This window comes from Mus caroli, unplaced genomic scaffold (genome assembly GCF_978045245.1).
Source record: "Mus caroli unplaced genomic scaffold, Mus_caroli_1 scaffold_3, whole genome shotgun sequence".
Classification (NCBI taxonomy): domain Eukaryota; kingdom Metazoa; phylum Chordata; class Mammalia; order Rodentia; family Muridae; genus Mus; species Mus caroli.
Window position 1 is genome coordinate 66,516,935 of NW_028227258.1, and position 16,297 is coordinate 66,533,231.

A 16,297-nucleotide genomic window follows, 5' to 3' on the forward strand; every position below is an offset into this window, starting at 1 on the left:
CCGTGCTCTACCACTGAGCACGGCTAGTCCTTGAAGGTTAGATCTCAAGTCTCTGTTCCACTGAAGTTGAGGATAGTTCTAGTCTAGGACAGCAGGTAATTCAGACGCCATTGCTGTGTCCCATAATGAGAGTCCTGGGGTCGAAGGTTCCTTGTGGGTAGGGACCATTGCCATCAGGCTCAGAACCCCAGTGCCTGGTATAATACATGACATGAGGTAGGTATTTCATAAATGTGGATTGAGAGAGTGAATAAATCTGTCTTGATGAGAAATTAACTATGCCAGTGGACACACAGAGCCTTGTCACCTTAATTATTGTTAGAGTCACTTTTAGATTTTATTTATTTTATGTGTATGGCTATCTGGTCTGCATGTATGTGTATCACATACATGCTTGGTGCTTGAGAAGGTCAGACGTGGGTATTAGATCCTCTGGAACTGGAGTTCTAGATGGTTGTGAACTGCCTCATGGGTGACGGGAATCAAACTTGAGTCCCTCTGGAAGAGCAACCCTGAGCCCTTGTTGTTGTTGCTTTTGAGACAGGGTCTTATGTAGCTTTGAAAAATCTCTGATTCCCTACCTTCCCAAATGCTGTATTATAGAGTGTGTCATCATGCCTGGTTTGATTCTGGGGTGGGGGGGAGGGGGGGGGATGACCGCTGTCCTGGAGATTGAATGCACACTAGGCAGGCACACTGCCAGTGAGCTAAGCTGTATTTCCAGCCCTATAGCTGACTTTGTTTAAAAAAAAAAAAAGTCTTTAATTCATTGATCTGTGTGGTGGGTAGGGGACACTTCCATGGCGTGTTCATGGAAGTCAGAGGACGGTTTATGAGAGTCATTTCTCTCCTCCCACCGTGGGGCTCCTGGAGATTGAACTCAGGTCACCACACTTGGTGGCAGTACCCTGCTATCCCATCTCACCAGCACAGTTTTTTTTCCCTCCAGGAATCGAGATTGTTTTAGGAGAATTTAAAGAAAAGTATATAAATATAAATTCCTTATCTGTTAAGAATGTGTGAGGTCTGTAGTTCACTGTGGGAAATTCTTTGGGTATAAAATGAAGTATACTATAGTGAGAATTTTGGCATTTTGGTTTCGTTAAAAAACACAGAAATATTATAAGAATATGTTTTTTGTTTTAATCCCAGGTGTGGGGTATGGTGTAACTTGTTCACAGTTGTTGACAGCAGCTCACTATGATTTACCTCGTGCTCTAGCAGGGGCGTGATTTTGCCAGGTCCAGGTAGATTCTGCAATTGTGTGATGTTTGGAATTCTGGGGACTTTTCAGAGGGTACATAAATGCTAGGCTCCTGAAAGGCATGGTGGGTTGTTGGCTATTGGTTGCTGTTTGTTAGTTACTGTTGGTTGCTGTTGGTTGTGGTTTGTTAAGTAGTTGTGCACAGAGAAGAAACAAGAAGAAATTAGATATCCTGATAGGGAAGATCAAACTTGTCCCAAGGAACTCATCACCAGGTAGAACTTCATGCATCCACTATCTGGATTCAGGAATGAAAGACACACACACACCAGTTAGTTTTAAAATGCCTTGGCTAGCTCAGCACACATTTCCCTCCTGCAATCTTGGTTTAATGCCCTCTACTTCTGTATTTTATCTTTGTTGCCCCGGCTCCTTCTGGGTTCCCTCCCAGTCTTTTCTGCCCAAGACGCTTCTAGGCAGCCCTTCTGGGGGCCACAATCCCTCTCACCTCCATTTCGGATGATTTTCCTTCTGCAGCTCTAAATCTGATCTGCTTCCTTCTGAGTCATGGCGATTCTTCCCTCCTTCCTCTTCCCAGTTCCTAGTCCACGCCAATCTCAACATCCTGCCTCAGTCTACTTGCCCAGCCACTGGCTGTTGGCTCTTTATTGATTGATCAAAAACCAATTGGGGACAAGGACCTTCAGTGTTTGGACACACGGATTCCTGATTTTGGGGGCCGGATTAATTCAAAGCTTTAGGACCAAGCCCCACAAAAAGGAAGTAGTCTAACAATAATGTTGCCCTTTTCCAACGTCTGACTTTATTCAGGGATTTCTTTTCTTTCTTCTCTATCCTTTTTCCTCTCATGTAGTTTTAGGGGGTTGGACAGGTGGAAGAAGAGGGGTGGAGAAGGTTGGAAGGAAGAAGAACCCACAAAGTAGCAAAACCTCACTACAGTGCAGTTAGAACAATAACCCTTCTATTATTGTTCATTCACAAATAAAATATGTTATGATAGGATTATGTTCCTCACAGGCACACTGGGATCTCATAGAAGGAGGACAGCTAGCCTGAATTCTTTTTCATGGCACTAAAATGATTTTTTTTTCATTGTGGATGGGTGGTGTGGCAGTGTGTGTGTGGATGGGTGGTGTGGCAGTGTGTGTGTGGATGGGTGGTGTGGCAGTGTGTGTGTGGATGGGTGGTGTGGCAGTGTGTGTGTGGATGGGTGGTGTGGCAGTGTGTGTGTGGATGGGTGGTGTGGCAGTGTGTGTGTGGATGGGTGATGTGGCAGTGTGTGTGTGGATGGGTGATGTGGCAGTGTGTGTGTGGATGGGTGGTGTGGCAGTGTGTGTGTGGATGGGTGGTGTGGCAGTGTGTGTGTGGATGGGTGGTGTGGCAGTGTGTGTGTGGATGGGTGGTGTGGCAGTGTGTGTGTGGATGGGTGATGTGGCAGTGTGTGTGTGGATGGGTGGTGTGGCAGTGTGTGTGTGGATGGGTGGTGTGGCAGTGTGTGTGTGGATGGGTGGTGTGGCAGTGTGTGTGTGGATGGGTGGTGTGGCAGTGTGTGTGTGGATGGGTGGTGTGGCAGTGTGTGTGTGGATGGGTGGTGTGGCAGTGTGTGTGTGGATGGGTGGTGTGGCAGTGTGTGTGTGGATGGGTGGTGTGGCAGTGTGTGTGTGGATGGGTGGTGTGGCAGTGTGTGTGTGGATGGGTGGTGTGGCAGTGTGTGTGTGGATGGGTGGTGTGGCAGTGTGTGTGTGGATGGGTGGTGTGGCAGTGTGTGTGTGTGGAGTTGGAGTGCTTTCTTTCCTTCCACCGTATGGCTCCCTGGGATCAAACTCAGGTCCCTAGACTTGATGACAAGCACTTTTACCTGTGGATCCATCTTTTTTTTTTTTTTTTTAGTTTTCTGAGACAGGGTTTCTCTGTGTAGCCCTGGCTGTCCTGGAACTCATTCTGTAGACCAGGCTGGCCTCGAACTCAGAAATCCGCCTGCCTCTGCCTCCCGAGTGCTGGGATTAAAGGCATCTGTGGATCCATCTTACTGATCCTAAAGAGGAGGATTTTTGAGAGGAAGATAGAGGATGAAGAACAACAGTGAGAATGGTGAACTGCCCCGAGGTTAAGGACACAGCCTGTGACAGCGTCCCTCAGGGCTGATGGACTGTGAGGCTGTGTGTGAGAACTGGCTTCAGTGGGTAGAGGAGGCAGCTGGGCTTTGTTTCTCCTGGTGCTTCTTTTCTTTTCTTTTCTTTTCTTTACAATTTTTTTATTAGATATGTTCTTCATTTACATTTCAAATGCTATCCTTAAAGTCCCCTATACCCTCCCCCCCACCCTGCTCCAACCCACCCACTCCCACTTCTTGGCCCTGGCGTTCCCCTGAACTGGGGCATATAAAGTTTGCAAGACCAAGGGGCCTCTCTTCCCAGTGATGGCTGACTAGGCCATCTTCTGCTACATATGCAGCTAGAGACGCGAGCTCCAGCAAGATTTTGCCGACAGGACCCTAATTTAGCTGTCTCTTGTGAGGCTATGCCAGTGCCTGGAGCTCCATTTCCAAGCACACTTTCCTGTTATGCATAGATTGACTTGGGACAATTTTAAGACCAGTTTGCAAGCATAGCAGGCATTTGGTAAAAGCATTCCCAGTCCCTTTTCCGTGACACATTTTAGATAGTCTGGCTATTTAGGTACCAATTCGATGACCACCTATTTCCTGTGCTCTCTGTAAAAGCTACAAGGAGAGGAGACTGGAGCTGCCGCCCCAAGCAGGGGTAGGGTGTTGGAAGCTTTGGAAAGCTGCGGCATTCCAGACACATTTGTCATTTCTGACTGTTTGTGGTGGAGCCAGCTGCTCCTAAGGAAGAGCTGCCTGAACAAAAGTGCATGCACAGGCTGGGGATCACAGCCACTATGGTTTGGGACAGTGGGACTTTCTTTACCCACCTGCAGCAGGTGCCCTTTGGTCAGGTTCCTTCCTCTGTGAGCAGGGCAGGATGAGCTACTGGGACAGAGGAGTCTGGGTTTTTTTGTTTGTTTTTGGTTTTGTTTTGTTTTTTGAGACAGGGTTTCTCTGTATAGCCCTGGCTGTCCTGGAACTCACTTTGTAGACCAAGCTGGCCTTGAACTCAGAAATCCACCTGCCTCTGCCTCCCGAGTGCTGGGATTAAAGGCATGCGCCACCATGCCTGGCGGAGTCGAGCTTGTTTGTTTGTTTGTTTGTTTGTTTGTTTGTTTGGGTCTGTTGGGTTTTTTATGTTTGTTTTTTGCATCTCTGTGATCCTAATTGGAGATTCAGACCAAGGCTGTGTTAGCTCTGCTATGCACACATCAGCCTGCATATGGTATTTATGTACTGAGCTGAGAGCTCCTCTTCTAAGCTCCTGCCCAGGAAGCTGGCCCGTTTTAGGCTAATAGGTATTATTGAGGGTGTTTCCTAACCTCTCCTGATGAGTAAGATTGTCCAGTCTGGTGGTTTTTGAACCTGGGGGTATGAAGGGCAAGATTGATAATTATAATAAATATTGCCTGTCATTAAGCATGGGTTCCTGTCCTGCTGGCTGCCTGCTGTCAGGAGGGATTTGCAGTGAATTTACTTGGCTAGGGCAGCTGTGTTATGTGGACAGGTCCCATCGTAATATTTTCCGCATCAGGCTTTTTCTACCCTGATTCTGAGACTGGGAATTACCAGACAACCTGGCTGCTGTCTGTCATCCAGGCCTTCCAGAGCTTATCTGGATTCTCTCTTACCAAGTGATGAGGGTCTGGGCTGGGTGGGAAGCAGAGAGGTGCACGGCGATGCACCCTGGAGGGAGCATGGGCCTGCCATTCCCTAGCTTTATTTGTGATGGGGAGAAATGGACTGAACGAGCACCAGTTCCACCGAGACCTGTATGCAAGGAACTCTGTGGCTCTCTGAAGGTATGGAAGAACCCAAGGCCTGTCTGCCATGAACTTGCACTGTGCTCATGAATGAACTGAATCTCAGAAGAACTTTCCCAGGGCTAGGAGGATGTTTAGGTAGGATATCTGTGGACCTGGAGGATAAGCAGGCATTGGTGAGATGAGAGCAGAGGAAACAAGGCAAGGTCTTTCTTTACTCTCATTCTAACAACTGAGGACCCTTCTGTTCTTTCCAGGGTGGTTTCTAGGCTGCTTAAGGACAGACACTGCCTGCTGCAGCACCTTGTGCAGGCACTGGGTTGGCCTTGGCATGGAGGTGGCCATACCAAGGGAAATGGAAAGATGGGAGTATGTCTCCTAGATTATTTGCTTCTGACCAGCAAGGAAGCCACAGCATTGGGTTAAGCTTGTCAGCCCTGGAAGGGTGGTGGAGGTGTTCTAAGATATCAACCAAGGGCTCTTGATGACCCGTGTGCCAGTTGACTTTGGAGATGAACTTAGTCTGTGAGGGGCCAGTTAGTCTCCATAGCAGTCCTGATGGGCCACTCCAGGTTCCCTTTTGAAGGTTTATCTATGTTCGCCTTTCCCCCTTCACCATTGAACACACCCTTCTACATTGTAGGTCACACTGAGCCGTTATCAGCGAGAAGCAGAACAGAGTAATGTGGCCCTTCAGAGAGAGGAGGACAGAGTGGAACAGAAAGCGGCAGAAATCGGGGAGCTACAGAGGCGCTTGCTGGGGATGGAGGCGGTAATGGTGATGTTCTGCCTTCAGAGTCTAGCCCTGGGGCAGGAAGGGACCCAAGGCCTCTTTCCCTAATATCTCCAAAAGCATCCCTTTCTAGCAGCCATGCACATCCATTCTGATACCGTGCAGCGCTTTAGGAATGGAGGGTCTGTCATCCAGCCTTAGCCTCCTTCGGCTGCAGATGAAACTATCCCCGCCTTAGACGTGTTCTTACATAGATGCCCCTTTGGGTTTCTGAAGACTTCCGAGTCGCCAGTCATTCCACGTGTTTCATCCAGGATTGGCCAGAGGTGGCAGGTGGGCTTGCACAATGCAGGGCCAAGTTCTCCCTCGGGCAGCTGGGTGAGGCTGGGAAATTTCTGTATGCTGAGATTGGGAAGGGCTATTCCCTGACAGGGGAGGCCGCCCATCAAACCAGCCTGGCCTGCTGTTCTTTGGCAACAGTCCCAGGCCCAGTAGCAGCCAAACCCCTGTTCAGGTACCCATTTCACCCCAAGGTGTTGATGTCTGTTCTTGCTACAGGCCTTTTCTTTTGTCCCACCCAGGAGCATCAGGCCTTACTGGTGAAAGTCAGGGAAGGAGAGATGGCCCTAGAAGAGCTTCGGATCAAGAACGCTGACTGTCAAACAGAAAGAGAAAAGTAAGGGCCCTTGTTCACTGTAGAGCTGCGTGTAGGGAAGAGAGGGCGGGCTGTGAGCTCCCTGGAAGGAAGCTGGTGCTGATGTCAGATCTTCCACTTCTAACTCAGTGTGCTTGTGGAGGCTGGAGCCCCACCCAGCCAGAGACTGTTCAGAGGGCTGCCTTCTTCACGGAGTTCATTTAACATGGGAGCTGTTAGCATTCTGTCCAAACTTCACCCCACAGTTAGCTGGCAACAGTCGGGTAGGCCTGGCCCACTATAAAGGGGGCTGCTTGCCCCTCCTCCCTCTCTTGCCTTTTGCTTGCTCTTGCTTCCCTCCTGCCCTCTTGGGCTCTTCCCTTCCCCCTCTCTCCACATGGCCATGGCCTGCCACTACTTCTCTTCTGCCTTTCTTTCTCTGCCTCTACTACCCTCTTAACTCCCCTCCCCATGCCCTGAATAAACTCTGTTCTATGTGGCTGGTCCCTCAGGGGGAAGGGATGCCTTGGCATGGGCCTGCTGAGACATCCCCTTCCCCCATACCTCACCACACTCCCATAGAACATACTCCCTATCTCTTTATCTTTTTATGAACACATCATGGGCAAAGACCTAAAGAAAAGGATTTATTAGGTCAGGTAGAGTTGAGGGAGCATGGGCTGTCACGGCTCTCAATGAAGGAGGTTTTTCTGGACGTGTCACTCCGTTTCTTACTCCTAAAGCAGCAACTCTGGAAGTTCTTGAAGTCATGTGATCTCTCCAGTCTTTTGGAGACAGAGTGGAGAGCTCTATGAGGACTTTCTCTTGCTCCAAGCAGTTCAGATAGAAACCAAGAACTACCTGCTGAGCATATTGACCTACTGAGTTAGAGGGTTTGGCACATCTCCTCCGAGGAGAGGGGATCAGAGGCTCCAGATCAGTGGGTTCCTCAGAGCAGAGACTGCCTCCTGAAAGTTCAGGACCAAACAAGACGTCTACAGGGCATGGTGGCACATGCCTATAATCCCAGCACTTAGAAGGCTGAGGCAGGAGGGTTGCTATGAGTTCAGGGCCAGCTTGTACTACAGAGTGAAACTGATTACCATCTTTCTGGATGCAGTAGTGGTAGTCTGTACCTATTATTCCAGGATCTCAGGGGACAGAGGGAGGACCATAAGACCCAGGCCAGCCTGTGCAACTTAACACAGTTTGGCTCAAAAATAAACAAACAACAAACAGTTTAATCTCAGTAAGCCATTGTGGGTCTGATCATCATTGTACCAGCGATCTTTTTCACAGTCAGTAGACATCCCCTGAAGGGCCAGGATCAACAGACCAGTCTGCCACTGCTCCTCTGACTTTCTTCTTCTTTAGGCCAACCCAGGTTTGACCTTCCCGGCATGGAAAGTGTGGCATCTTTTTATTCCAGCCTCCTTTCTAGTTTGACGTCATATCTGAGTAACTTTAAATGAACAGTTGGAGCTGGAAGTGGTGACTCACGCCTTTAATCCCAGCACCCAGGAGATAGATGCAGGTGGATGATAGCTATGAATTTTAGGTCAACCTGGTCTACAGGCAAGATCTAGGCCATTCGGGGCTACAGAGTGAGACCCTGCCCCAAAGGAAAAAACCAAACAAACTGAAAACCAGGAAATTGTAAATTATCTCTTTACTGAATATCTGAAGTCTTATTTTGTTGCCATTGGTCCCCTGGATTATCCTAAACACTGAAGTGTAAGGGAGAATACACACTCGAAGGACATGCACAAATGCTAGTGAGGGACGGCAGCACTCGGGGGCTCTAATTGAATGATGCTTGGTGCTGAGAGATGGCTGCATTCAGACCTCCCTCTTCCTCTGTGTGGGAGGGACTGAGGGCAGAGTCAAGAAGAAGAGCAAGAGAAACAAAAGATGAGATGATCCCAAACTAATGCTCTGGAATAGTGTTTGACTACCACTCACCTCGTGTGGAGAACTGAAGGCGGGACTTAGAGTATTCAGGAAGGATGTTGGGCATCCGTGCATTGTGACCACCTCACCCTCAGTACTACCCATGTTTGGTTTGGTTTGGTTTGGTTTTGAGACAGGGTTTTCTGTGTAGCCAGGCTGTCCTGGAACTTGCTTTGTAGACCAGGCTGGCCTCAAACTCACAGATCTGTCTGTCTCTGCCTCCCGAGTGCTGGAATTATTGGTGTGCGACACTACTGCCTGGGTACCACTCACTTGCTAACAGCGTGCATTTGTTGATATCTTTAGGCAGAACTGAGAATAAGCAGTGCCCGTGGCTTTTCAGGAATCTCTGGACATTCTCAAGAGTGACTAGGAAAAGTACTCTCTTCTCACAGCATCATGACATCAAGCAACCTCCTGTTTCTCTCCAGACACTGACTGTGGGTCTCGCGGTCTAATTCAAGTCTGACACTGTCCAGACTTACTGTGGACCCCTCATGTCAAGGGTTCAGTGTTACCCCCACTTTAGCTGACAATCAAAATTAGTGTGCTCAAGGGTACCCATACCCCTTTCCCATATGTGAGTGTGTGTGGGTGTGTGGTTCTACCCAGTTGCTTCCTCGGGTTCAAGAGTTTGTTGCAGTGGCTCATGGAACTGATGAAACAATATTATAGGTTCTTAAAGGATCAGGTGGACAGTAGGTGAAGTGGTGTGTAGGGTGAAGTCCAGAGGGGACAGCGATGCTGTGTCGGTGTACGCTGTTGATGTGTGTATGCATTTCTCGACCTGACAGGTCTTTGAACATTTTGTTCAGGGTTTGGAGAATGTGCAGGCATAATTGGTTTCTCCCCCAGAGGTTGAGAGGGGTTGAAGGATATAAGGTTTTAACTAGCCGGGTGTGGTGGCGCACACCTTTAATCCCAGCACTCGGGAGGCAGAGGCAGGTGGATTTCTGAGTTCGAGGCCAGCCTGGTCTACAGAGTGAGTTCCAGGACAGCCAGGGCTACACAGAGAAACCCTGTCTCGAAAAACCAAAAAAAAAAAAAAATAAAATAAAATAAAAAAAATAAAAAAAAATAAGGTTTTAACTAACTTCTGTCCTGCAGCTGTCTGCACACCCTAGCCAGCACTCAATTCCTCCATGTACTTTAAGGCCTCCTTTGTCCTTCTAAAGATTCTAAACCCAAGACCAAATGCTATATAGTAAAATATGTCTCCATCACCCCTGTGCTTGGACGTCTATAAGGGGTCGAGGAATTCTCTGTTAAGAATTAAGGACAGGGGCTGGTGAGATGGCTCAGTGGGTAAGAGCACCCGACTGCTCTTCCGAAGGTCCAGAGTTCAAATCCCAGCAACCACATGGTGGCTCACAACCATCCGTAAGGAGATCTGGTGCCCTCTTCTGGAGTGTCTGAAGACAGCTACAGTGTACTTACATATAATAAATAAATAAATCTTTAAAAAAAAAAAAAAAAAGAATTAAGGACAGGAAAAAAAAAAAAAAAAGCCAGGCGTGGTGGCACACGCCTTTAATCCCAGCACTCAGGAGGCAGAGGCAGTTCGATTTCTGAGTTCGAGGCCAGCCTGGTTTACAAAGTGAGTTCCAGGACAGCCAGGGCTATACAGAGAAACCCTGTCTCGAAAAACAAAAACAAACAAACAAACAAACAAAAAAGAATTAAGGACAGAAGGACTGAATAGATGGCTCAACAGTTAAGAGCATTGGCTGCACTTCTAGAAGACCTAAGTTCAATTCCCAGCAATCATGTGGCAGCTCACAATTGTCTGTAACTCTAGTTCCAGGGAATCCAACAGACACACATATAGGCAAAACATCAATGCACATAGAATAAAAATAATTAAAAAAAAAAAGACAGAGAGCAGATATTTCTTATTGAGGATCTTGGCTTTGTTTGCTTCCTACTTAAATCTTTGAAGTAATCAGAAACTTACAACTCACAAGGCAGCCAACTTCCTCCTTAAAAAAAAAGTTTTATTTATTTTATGGATATGAGTGCTCTATCTGTATGCATACCTACTACATACAAGGAGAGGGCATCAGTGTCCTGACCAGCAGGACCCATTTATTCGTGGGTACGAGGGGAACTACAAACCTGCAAGAGAAATGGGCAGGGAAAAAAGAGAGAGGACAAGGAGGATTCTTGTCAAGGTCTAAGTTTATTAGGCTGAAAAAGCCAGGTGATAAGCACACAGTGAGGGGAAATAGGGGAGGGCTGAGGGGTAATCAATAAAGAACAAAGAAGTAGGCATCTGGGGACATGAAGGCTGAATTCTGACTGCAGGCGAGAGGCACCCTGAGTCTTATCTCAGGAGTGTAGATTCCTCCTTAACAGCCCAGAGTGTCAAGTTGGGCTCAGCACATAACTCAGGTCCTTAGAAGTCTTGGGAGTCAGGAAGAGATAAGGAAGAGGGGACTATAATTCAAATCTTTAAGGTCTTAGGTGCCCGGTAGGGATAGGGGGGAGGAGGTGACCGGCTCCTAATACAAGGCCATTTGGCTATTAGGGTGGAAAACTGCGAAAGGCTTACTTTCTCACAGTATGGTCTCCAACACATCAGATCATATTATTGATGGTTGTGATCCACCATGTGGTTACTGGGAATTGAACTCAATGACCTCTGGAAAAGCACACAGTGCTCTTAACCTCTGAGTCATCTGTCCAGCCCTCTCCTGAAAAACTTTAATAATAATGTTAATATTTAAAAAGAAAGCCAGGCCAGGCAGTGGTGGCGCGTGCCTTTAATCCCAGCACTTGGAAGGCAGAGGCAGGTGGATTTCTGAGTTTGATGCCAGCCTGGTCTACAGAGTGAGTTCCAGGACAGCCAGGGCTACACAGAGAAACCCTGTCTCGAAAAACAAAAACAAACAAACAAAAGAAAAAGAAAGAAAGAAAAGAAAGCCAGGCAGTGGTGGTGTACACCTTTAATCCCAGCATTCAGGAGGCAGAGGCAGGTAGATCTCTGAGTTCAAAGCCAACCTGGTCTACAGAGCAAGTTCCAGGACAGCCAGAGCTACACAGAGAACCCTGTCTCAAAACCAACCAACCAACCAAAAAAACAAACAAACAAAAACACCCTGCCCTTGGCAAGGCATGATGGTACCTGTCTGCAGTGGAGCAACTGAGGAGGCTGAGGCAAGACAATGCCTTTGAGTTGGGGCTACCACCTAAAACGAAAAAAGCTGGCAAAACAAACAAATCATGCTGCCCCCTAGTGGCATACAGATGACTTACCCTGCCTCTTGTCAGTGATGCTTTAAAATGCCTGGTAACTTGTTCTTTCGGGCAGGCCACTGGAACACAGGGACTCACCTTTGGTGACAAGCGTGGCCTCACCTCAGCTTCCTGGTCTCTTATCTCCAGGTCTGCTGCTCTAGAAAAGGAAGTGGCTGGGTTTCGGGAGAAGATCCACCACTTGGATGACATGCTGAAGAGCCAGCAGCGGAAAGTTCGGCAGATGATAGAGCAGGTAAAGGGGCCCCCTGTGCTCACCCCAAGCCTGCACTTCCATCACTTATTCCCCTGGGCAACTGAATTTAAAACAGGTGGCCCCATGAGCATCAAGGCTGCTGGCCCTCGTGTTTAGGTGTTGCTCTTCCATAGTCATTCCCTAACATGGATTTTTGCATTGAGTTTCTGCTTTCCCAGTGGTCTCACTTACACTCTAAACCTTTTTGGTAAATGAGTAAGGGAGTCGTAATAACTTCAGTTACCTGTGAGGATGAAGGGGGGCTCATGCTTCCTGCAGATCTCCTGACTACTGTTCTGCCTGAGCATCAGAGTAGCATGTTTGGGACAGGCCCAGTTGCAAAACTGATTTGAGACCCTAAGGTTTCCCTCCCCAAACAGGGAGGGGGTCATTTCCTCCCTTCGTGTCTGCCCCCTTTACACGTGCCATGTTTACTGCCATTTCTCATTGTCTAGAACAGTATCTGTGATGTGGTAAGCACTCAGTAAATGTTCCCTAGACAAATGAATAAATAATTTACACTATCCAGAACCAAAGGTTTTGTGTCAGTTATTATGTACTTTGGCTTTGAGCCTGGCATTCCCTCTCCTCCTCCTGCATCTGGGTTCTTTAGTGATGAAAAGAAAGGATTTGTAGAAACACCAGTGAAACTGTGAGGGGGTGGAGCTGCCCTTTTGGCTCTGCTGGCTGTCTTACAACTGCGGTAGTGTTGGCGAATGCATGGCTAGTCTCTGCAAAATGAATGCCACATCTCTTACATCTTTGCAGCTCCAGAATTCAAAAGCTGTGATCCAGTCAAAGGATTCCACCATTCAAGAGCTCAAGGAGAAAATTGCCTATCTGGAGGCTGAGGTTTGTGTATTGGAAGCCCCAACGCAGAACTGGGCTCTAAAGCATAGGCACGGGCGGGGAATTGGTCCTGTCCAGCAGCTAGTTGGAAGGAAGTATCTGGGAACATTACTCTGGTCGTTGAGAGCTTCCAGGGAGAAGATGACAATGGTAAGACCTATCCTTGCCATAAAGGGCAGAGCATCGTGGTGCAAGCCACTACCATGGCACATTTTAACCATATGAGCTTACAGTGGAGTCAGGTTTGAAGGGAGAGGGCACATTCAGTGGTTGGCATCTCCTCATAGCTCTGGTAATGGGTTCAGTTGGCTACCAAGATGACTTCTTAGTCTCGTTTCTGCTTTGCTGCAGCTGTTGCCTACCTTCAGATCATGTTGCAAGCCATTGTGTGAAGATCTCTGTAATAGAGGAGACAGATGAGACACAGGGTATTTAGAGTTAAAAATAAAACTATCAGGGAAAACTAAGCCAAACCAAAAGTATATGGGGTGGAGAGGTAGCTCAGAGGTTAAGGGCTTGCTGCTCTTCCAGAGGACTTGAGTTTGGTTCCCAGCACTCACATCTGGCTGCCCATAACCACCTATATGACCAGTTCCTGGGCACCTGACACTTCTGGACTCCAAAGACACCTGTATGCATGTCGCATACACTTGCACAGGCATACATATAAGTAAAAAGTAAAAGTAAAAACAAACAAACAAAACTACAGATATTTTAAAACCTAGGCTGTTGACAAAGGCACATAACTATTTTGACTGAAGACAAGAAGCTGCATACAGGAAATGCACGTAGACAGGGAGCCAGACACTGGTGTTGCTTGAGGCAGAGTGTGATCTGTTATAATGAAGGGAGAGGACACCCCTGGCTGGTGGCATGCTAGTAGACACGGGGTTGACAGGAGCATCCATGCAAGTTAAATGGGACCTGTGGCAAGCCAGAGAGACCCACTGTAACCCGCATTCACTTTTCAGAACTTAGAGATGCATGACCGCATGGAGCATCTAATAGAGAAGCAGGTCAGTCACGGGAACTTCAGCACACAGACCCGTGCCAAGACAGAGAACCTGGGCAGGTAAGTGTGTGTGGACAGTGGGCCCAGGAGAACAGGAGAGCCAAGGAGCTCTGTAAAGCCTTCCTTGCTGAGGGAGGACAACTTAAACCCAGCCTTCTGCCCCATACCCGATCTGAGTTCAACAGTCTACTTTCTAGCCTGGGAGGACCATGCATGGCTTCTGGAAGTATATGAACTCCTGAAGATTGTATATAAAATTTATTTATATATTTGCCTATCATAAATTTATGTGTGCACGCACGTACGCACGCACACACATAATACATATTTCTAGAGAAGGGTCTTTTGTTTTTAAGAAATTCACAAGAAGGCCTTAAATCTTGTGGGGAAAACCCTAGAATCTCAGCTATGTTCACCTCTCAGTTGTGTAACTACTATCTTTATCACCCTTGACACCAGATAAGTGTCAGGCCACAGTTTGTCCTCCACGCTACTGAAGATCACTGTTTTGAGCTCTCAGGAGATAAGTCAGCCCTACAGTGTAGTATTCCAGAGGCACCACAGAGGAAAGGCTCGGTGAAGCCGGGCACAGCACCTGCTCTCAGCATTTACTCCTTTCTCTCCAGTGTCAGGATATCGAAGCCCCCCAGCCCCAAGCCTATGCCTCTCATCCGAGTGGTGGAAACCTGAGCTGCCAGGAGATGGACGCTACCATTGCTGTTGCCTCAGTCCTGCAGAGAAGCCCTCCTCCCTTGTAGGCGGTTGATACTGACTCTGACTTCCTGACTACCCTGGTGGCCCCAGGTCCTGGGCTCTTGTCCCAGGCTCCTGTCCTCTGCTTGCTGGCAGATGGGTCAGGAGCGCCTGTCTCCTCAGGACACTGCAGACCTTGGGAAGACAGTCTCCTGCTAGCAGAATAAGGAGAATACCCTTATTCTCAGTTAGTGTTTTCTCCACGTAACAGAGCTTCCCTGCTGTGTGCACTGGAATCTAGCTGCCCAAAAGCCAGGCCCTTGGTGAGTCCAGAGAAGTGACAAAATTTGTCTTAGCCCAAAAAGCTAGAAGCACAGATGTGCAGAGTGATTGGAGCATGTCCTGGGGGAATGACGTTCCTTCTGCAAACACAGCTCAGTTCTTAGCAACAAACTGTTTGTTTTCCGCTTGGCTCCACCCTTGTGCCATGCTGACCAGGGCCTTTTCCAGACAGCCAATGGGGGCTATAGTTGGCAAGGCCTGGTCTTAGCCAAGGAACCTGGCCTACTAGATAGCCTTGCCTTTTGGGGACACAGGAATGCCCGTTCAGGCTGCAGTTTTGGGTAGGAAGATTCTCTGGGGCTATGAATAGTTCATGGAAGCTCCCCGTCTGTGGGTTTTCCCCTGCGGTGTCCTGAGAGGCACACCTCACCCTCCCTAACCCAGAACTGAGAACTGTCTCCTCTGTCAGTCTCAGCAAAACTGCTACTGTATTTATTTTGCTAAGTTATTGCTGGTTTTGCTTATATCTCATAATTGATTTAGTACCAGTGTTCTGCAGCCTTCTGCCGAGGTATTTGGGTTTACCTGGACATGGGGAAAGTATCCTGGTTGGCCTCGTTGGTTTCACAGTGTCATACTAACTAACTCCCCATGCCATCCCTCTAGCTGCTGCTTTTCCTTTCATTCCCCAGAGTCTACCTGTAACTCAGGAGGCTCATGTCTGTCCCAGAGTGTGTGCTGTCTGGGGAATAGGGCAGTGGGGACTGTTTGGGAGGAAACAGAGGTTCTTCTAATCTCTCTGAACACTTCCACCCGTAACAACCTCTATCCCAGCCCTGAATGACCCTGCAGCTCATTGTGTTCGCTATAGTGTGGTCTAGTAGCCTCGTGAGTGTTCTACTTGGCTCACAACCAGAAGCCTTAAGTCTGTGTGTTTCTGTGTCAGGACTAGGCCCAGATCCTGGCTTTGTCTGTACAGTGTCCTGAGACTTCAGGCAGAACGAGGGGGTTGTACATAATCTCCGTGCCCCTTCAAATTCTTTTCCTGTCTGTGACACAGTCTTTGTATGGTGACTTTAATAAATTATGCTAACATCTCTTTGCCCTGTGGGCCTTTTACTTCTTGGGGAGAATCAAAGCACATGATACACTCTCTCTCAGAGGTGGCATCCTGTGGTCAGCATGTGAGCAGTGAATTACAACTCTCTCAGATTCTGATGGGTAGGTGATTGTGGTATTCAGAAAAGTTACAAGCCATCAGGCCCTGTGGTCTAACCCAAGCTTTGACCCTGTCTGGGAACCCTGTGTTTGGCCACAGTGTGTCCTGATTTGGTTATAGGTCCTAAGACTGCATGGAGGGACAGCAGTCACAGTAGAGGCACGTGAGCAGCTCACATCCTTTGCAGAAGTGAAAAGCTCTGGGAAATGCTGACTGCAACTCTTCAAGGGTTTGGTAGTTTCTGGAAGTCTCTGTTAGTACAGTGGCTTTTCTTTTCATCCCTTTCTGCCAGGAAGCTAGTGGGCTACAGGGCCAAACAAGACATAGCTGAATTTACACA

At 48.0% G+C, this 16,297-nt stretch overlaps 1 protein-coding gene across 3 annotated transcripts in view; it reads left to right on the forward strand.

Annotated features, from left to right (window-relative positions):
• The window catches only part of Tuft1 (tuftelin 1), a 48,872-nt gene extending 33,036 nt beyond the window's left edge, over positions 1–15,836 (forward strand). For all 3 annotated transcript variants that reach the window (XM_029474773.2, XM_021157898.2, XM_085835688.1), the window contains 6 exons: positions 5,739–5,867; positions 6,410–6,504; positions 11,797–11,902; positions 12,671–12,754; positions 13,723–13,823; positions 14,390–15,836. In XM_029474773.2, the coding sequence (XP_029330633.1) occupies positions 5,739–5,867; positions 6,410–6,504; positions 11,797–11,902; positions 12,671–12,754; positions 13,723–13,823; positions 14,390–14,453 (579 nt within the window). In that variant the 3' untranslated portion in view covers positions 14,454–15,836. The remainder of the gene's footprint in view (positions 1–5,738; positions 5,868–6,409; positions 6,505–11,796; positions 11,903–12,670; positions 12,755–13,722; positions 13,824–14,389) is intronic.
• Positions 15,837–16,297: the final 461 nt, after the last annotated feature.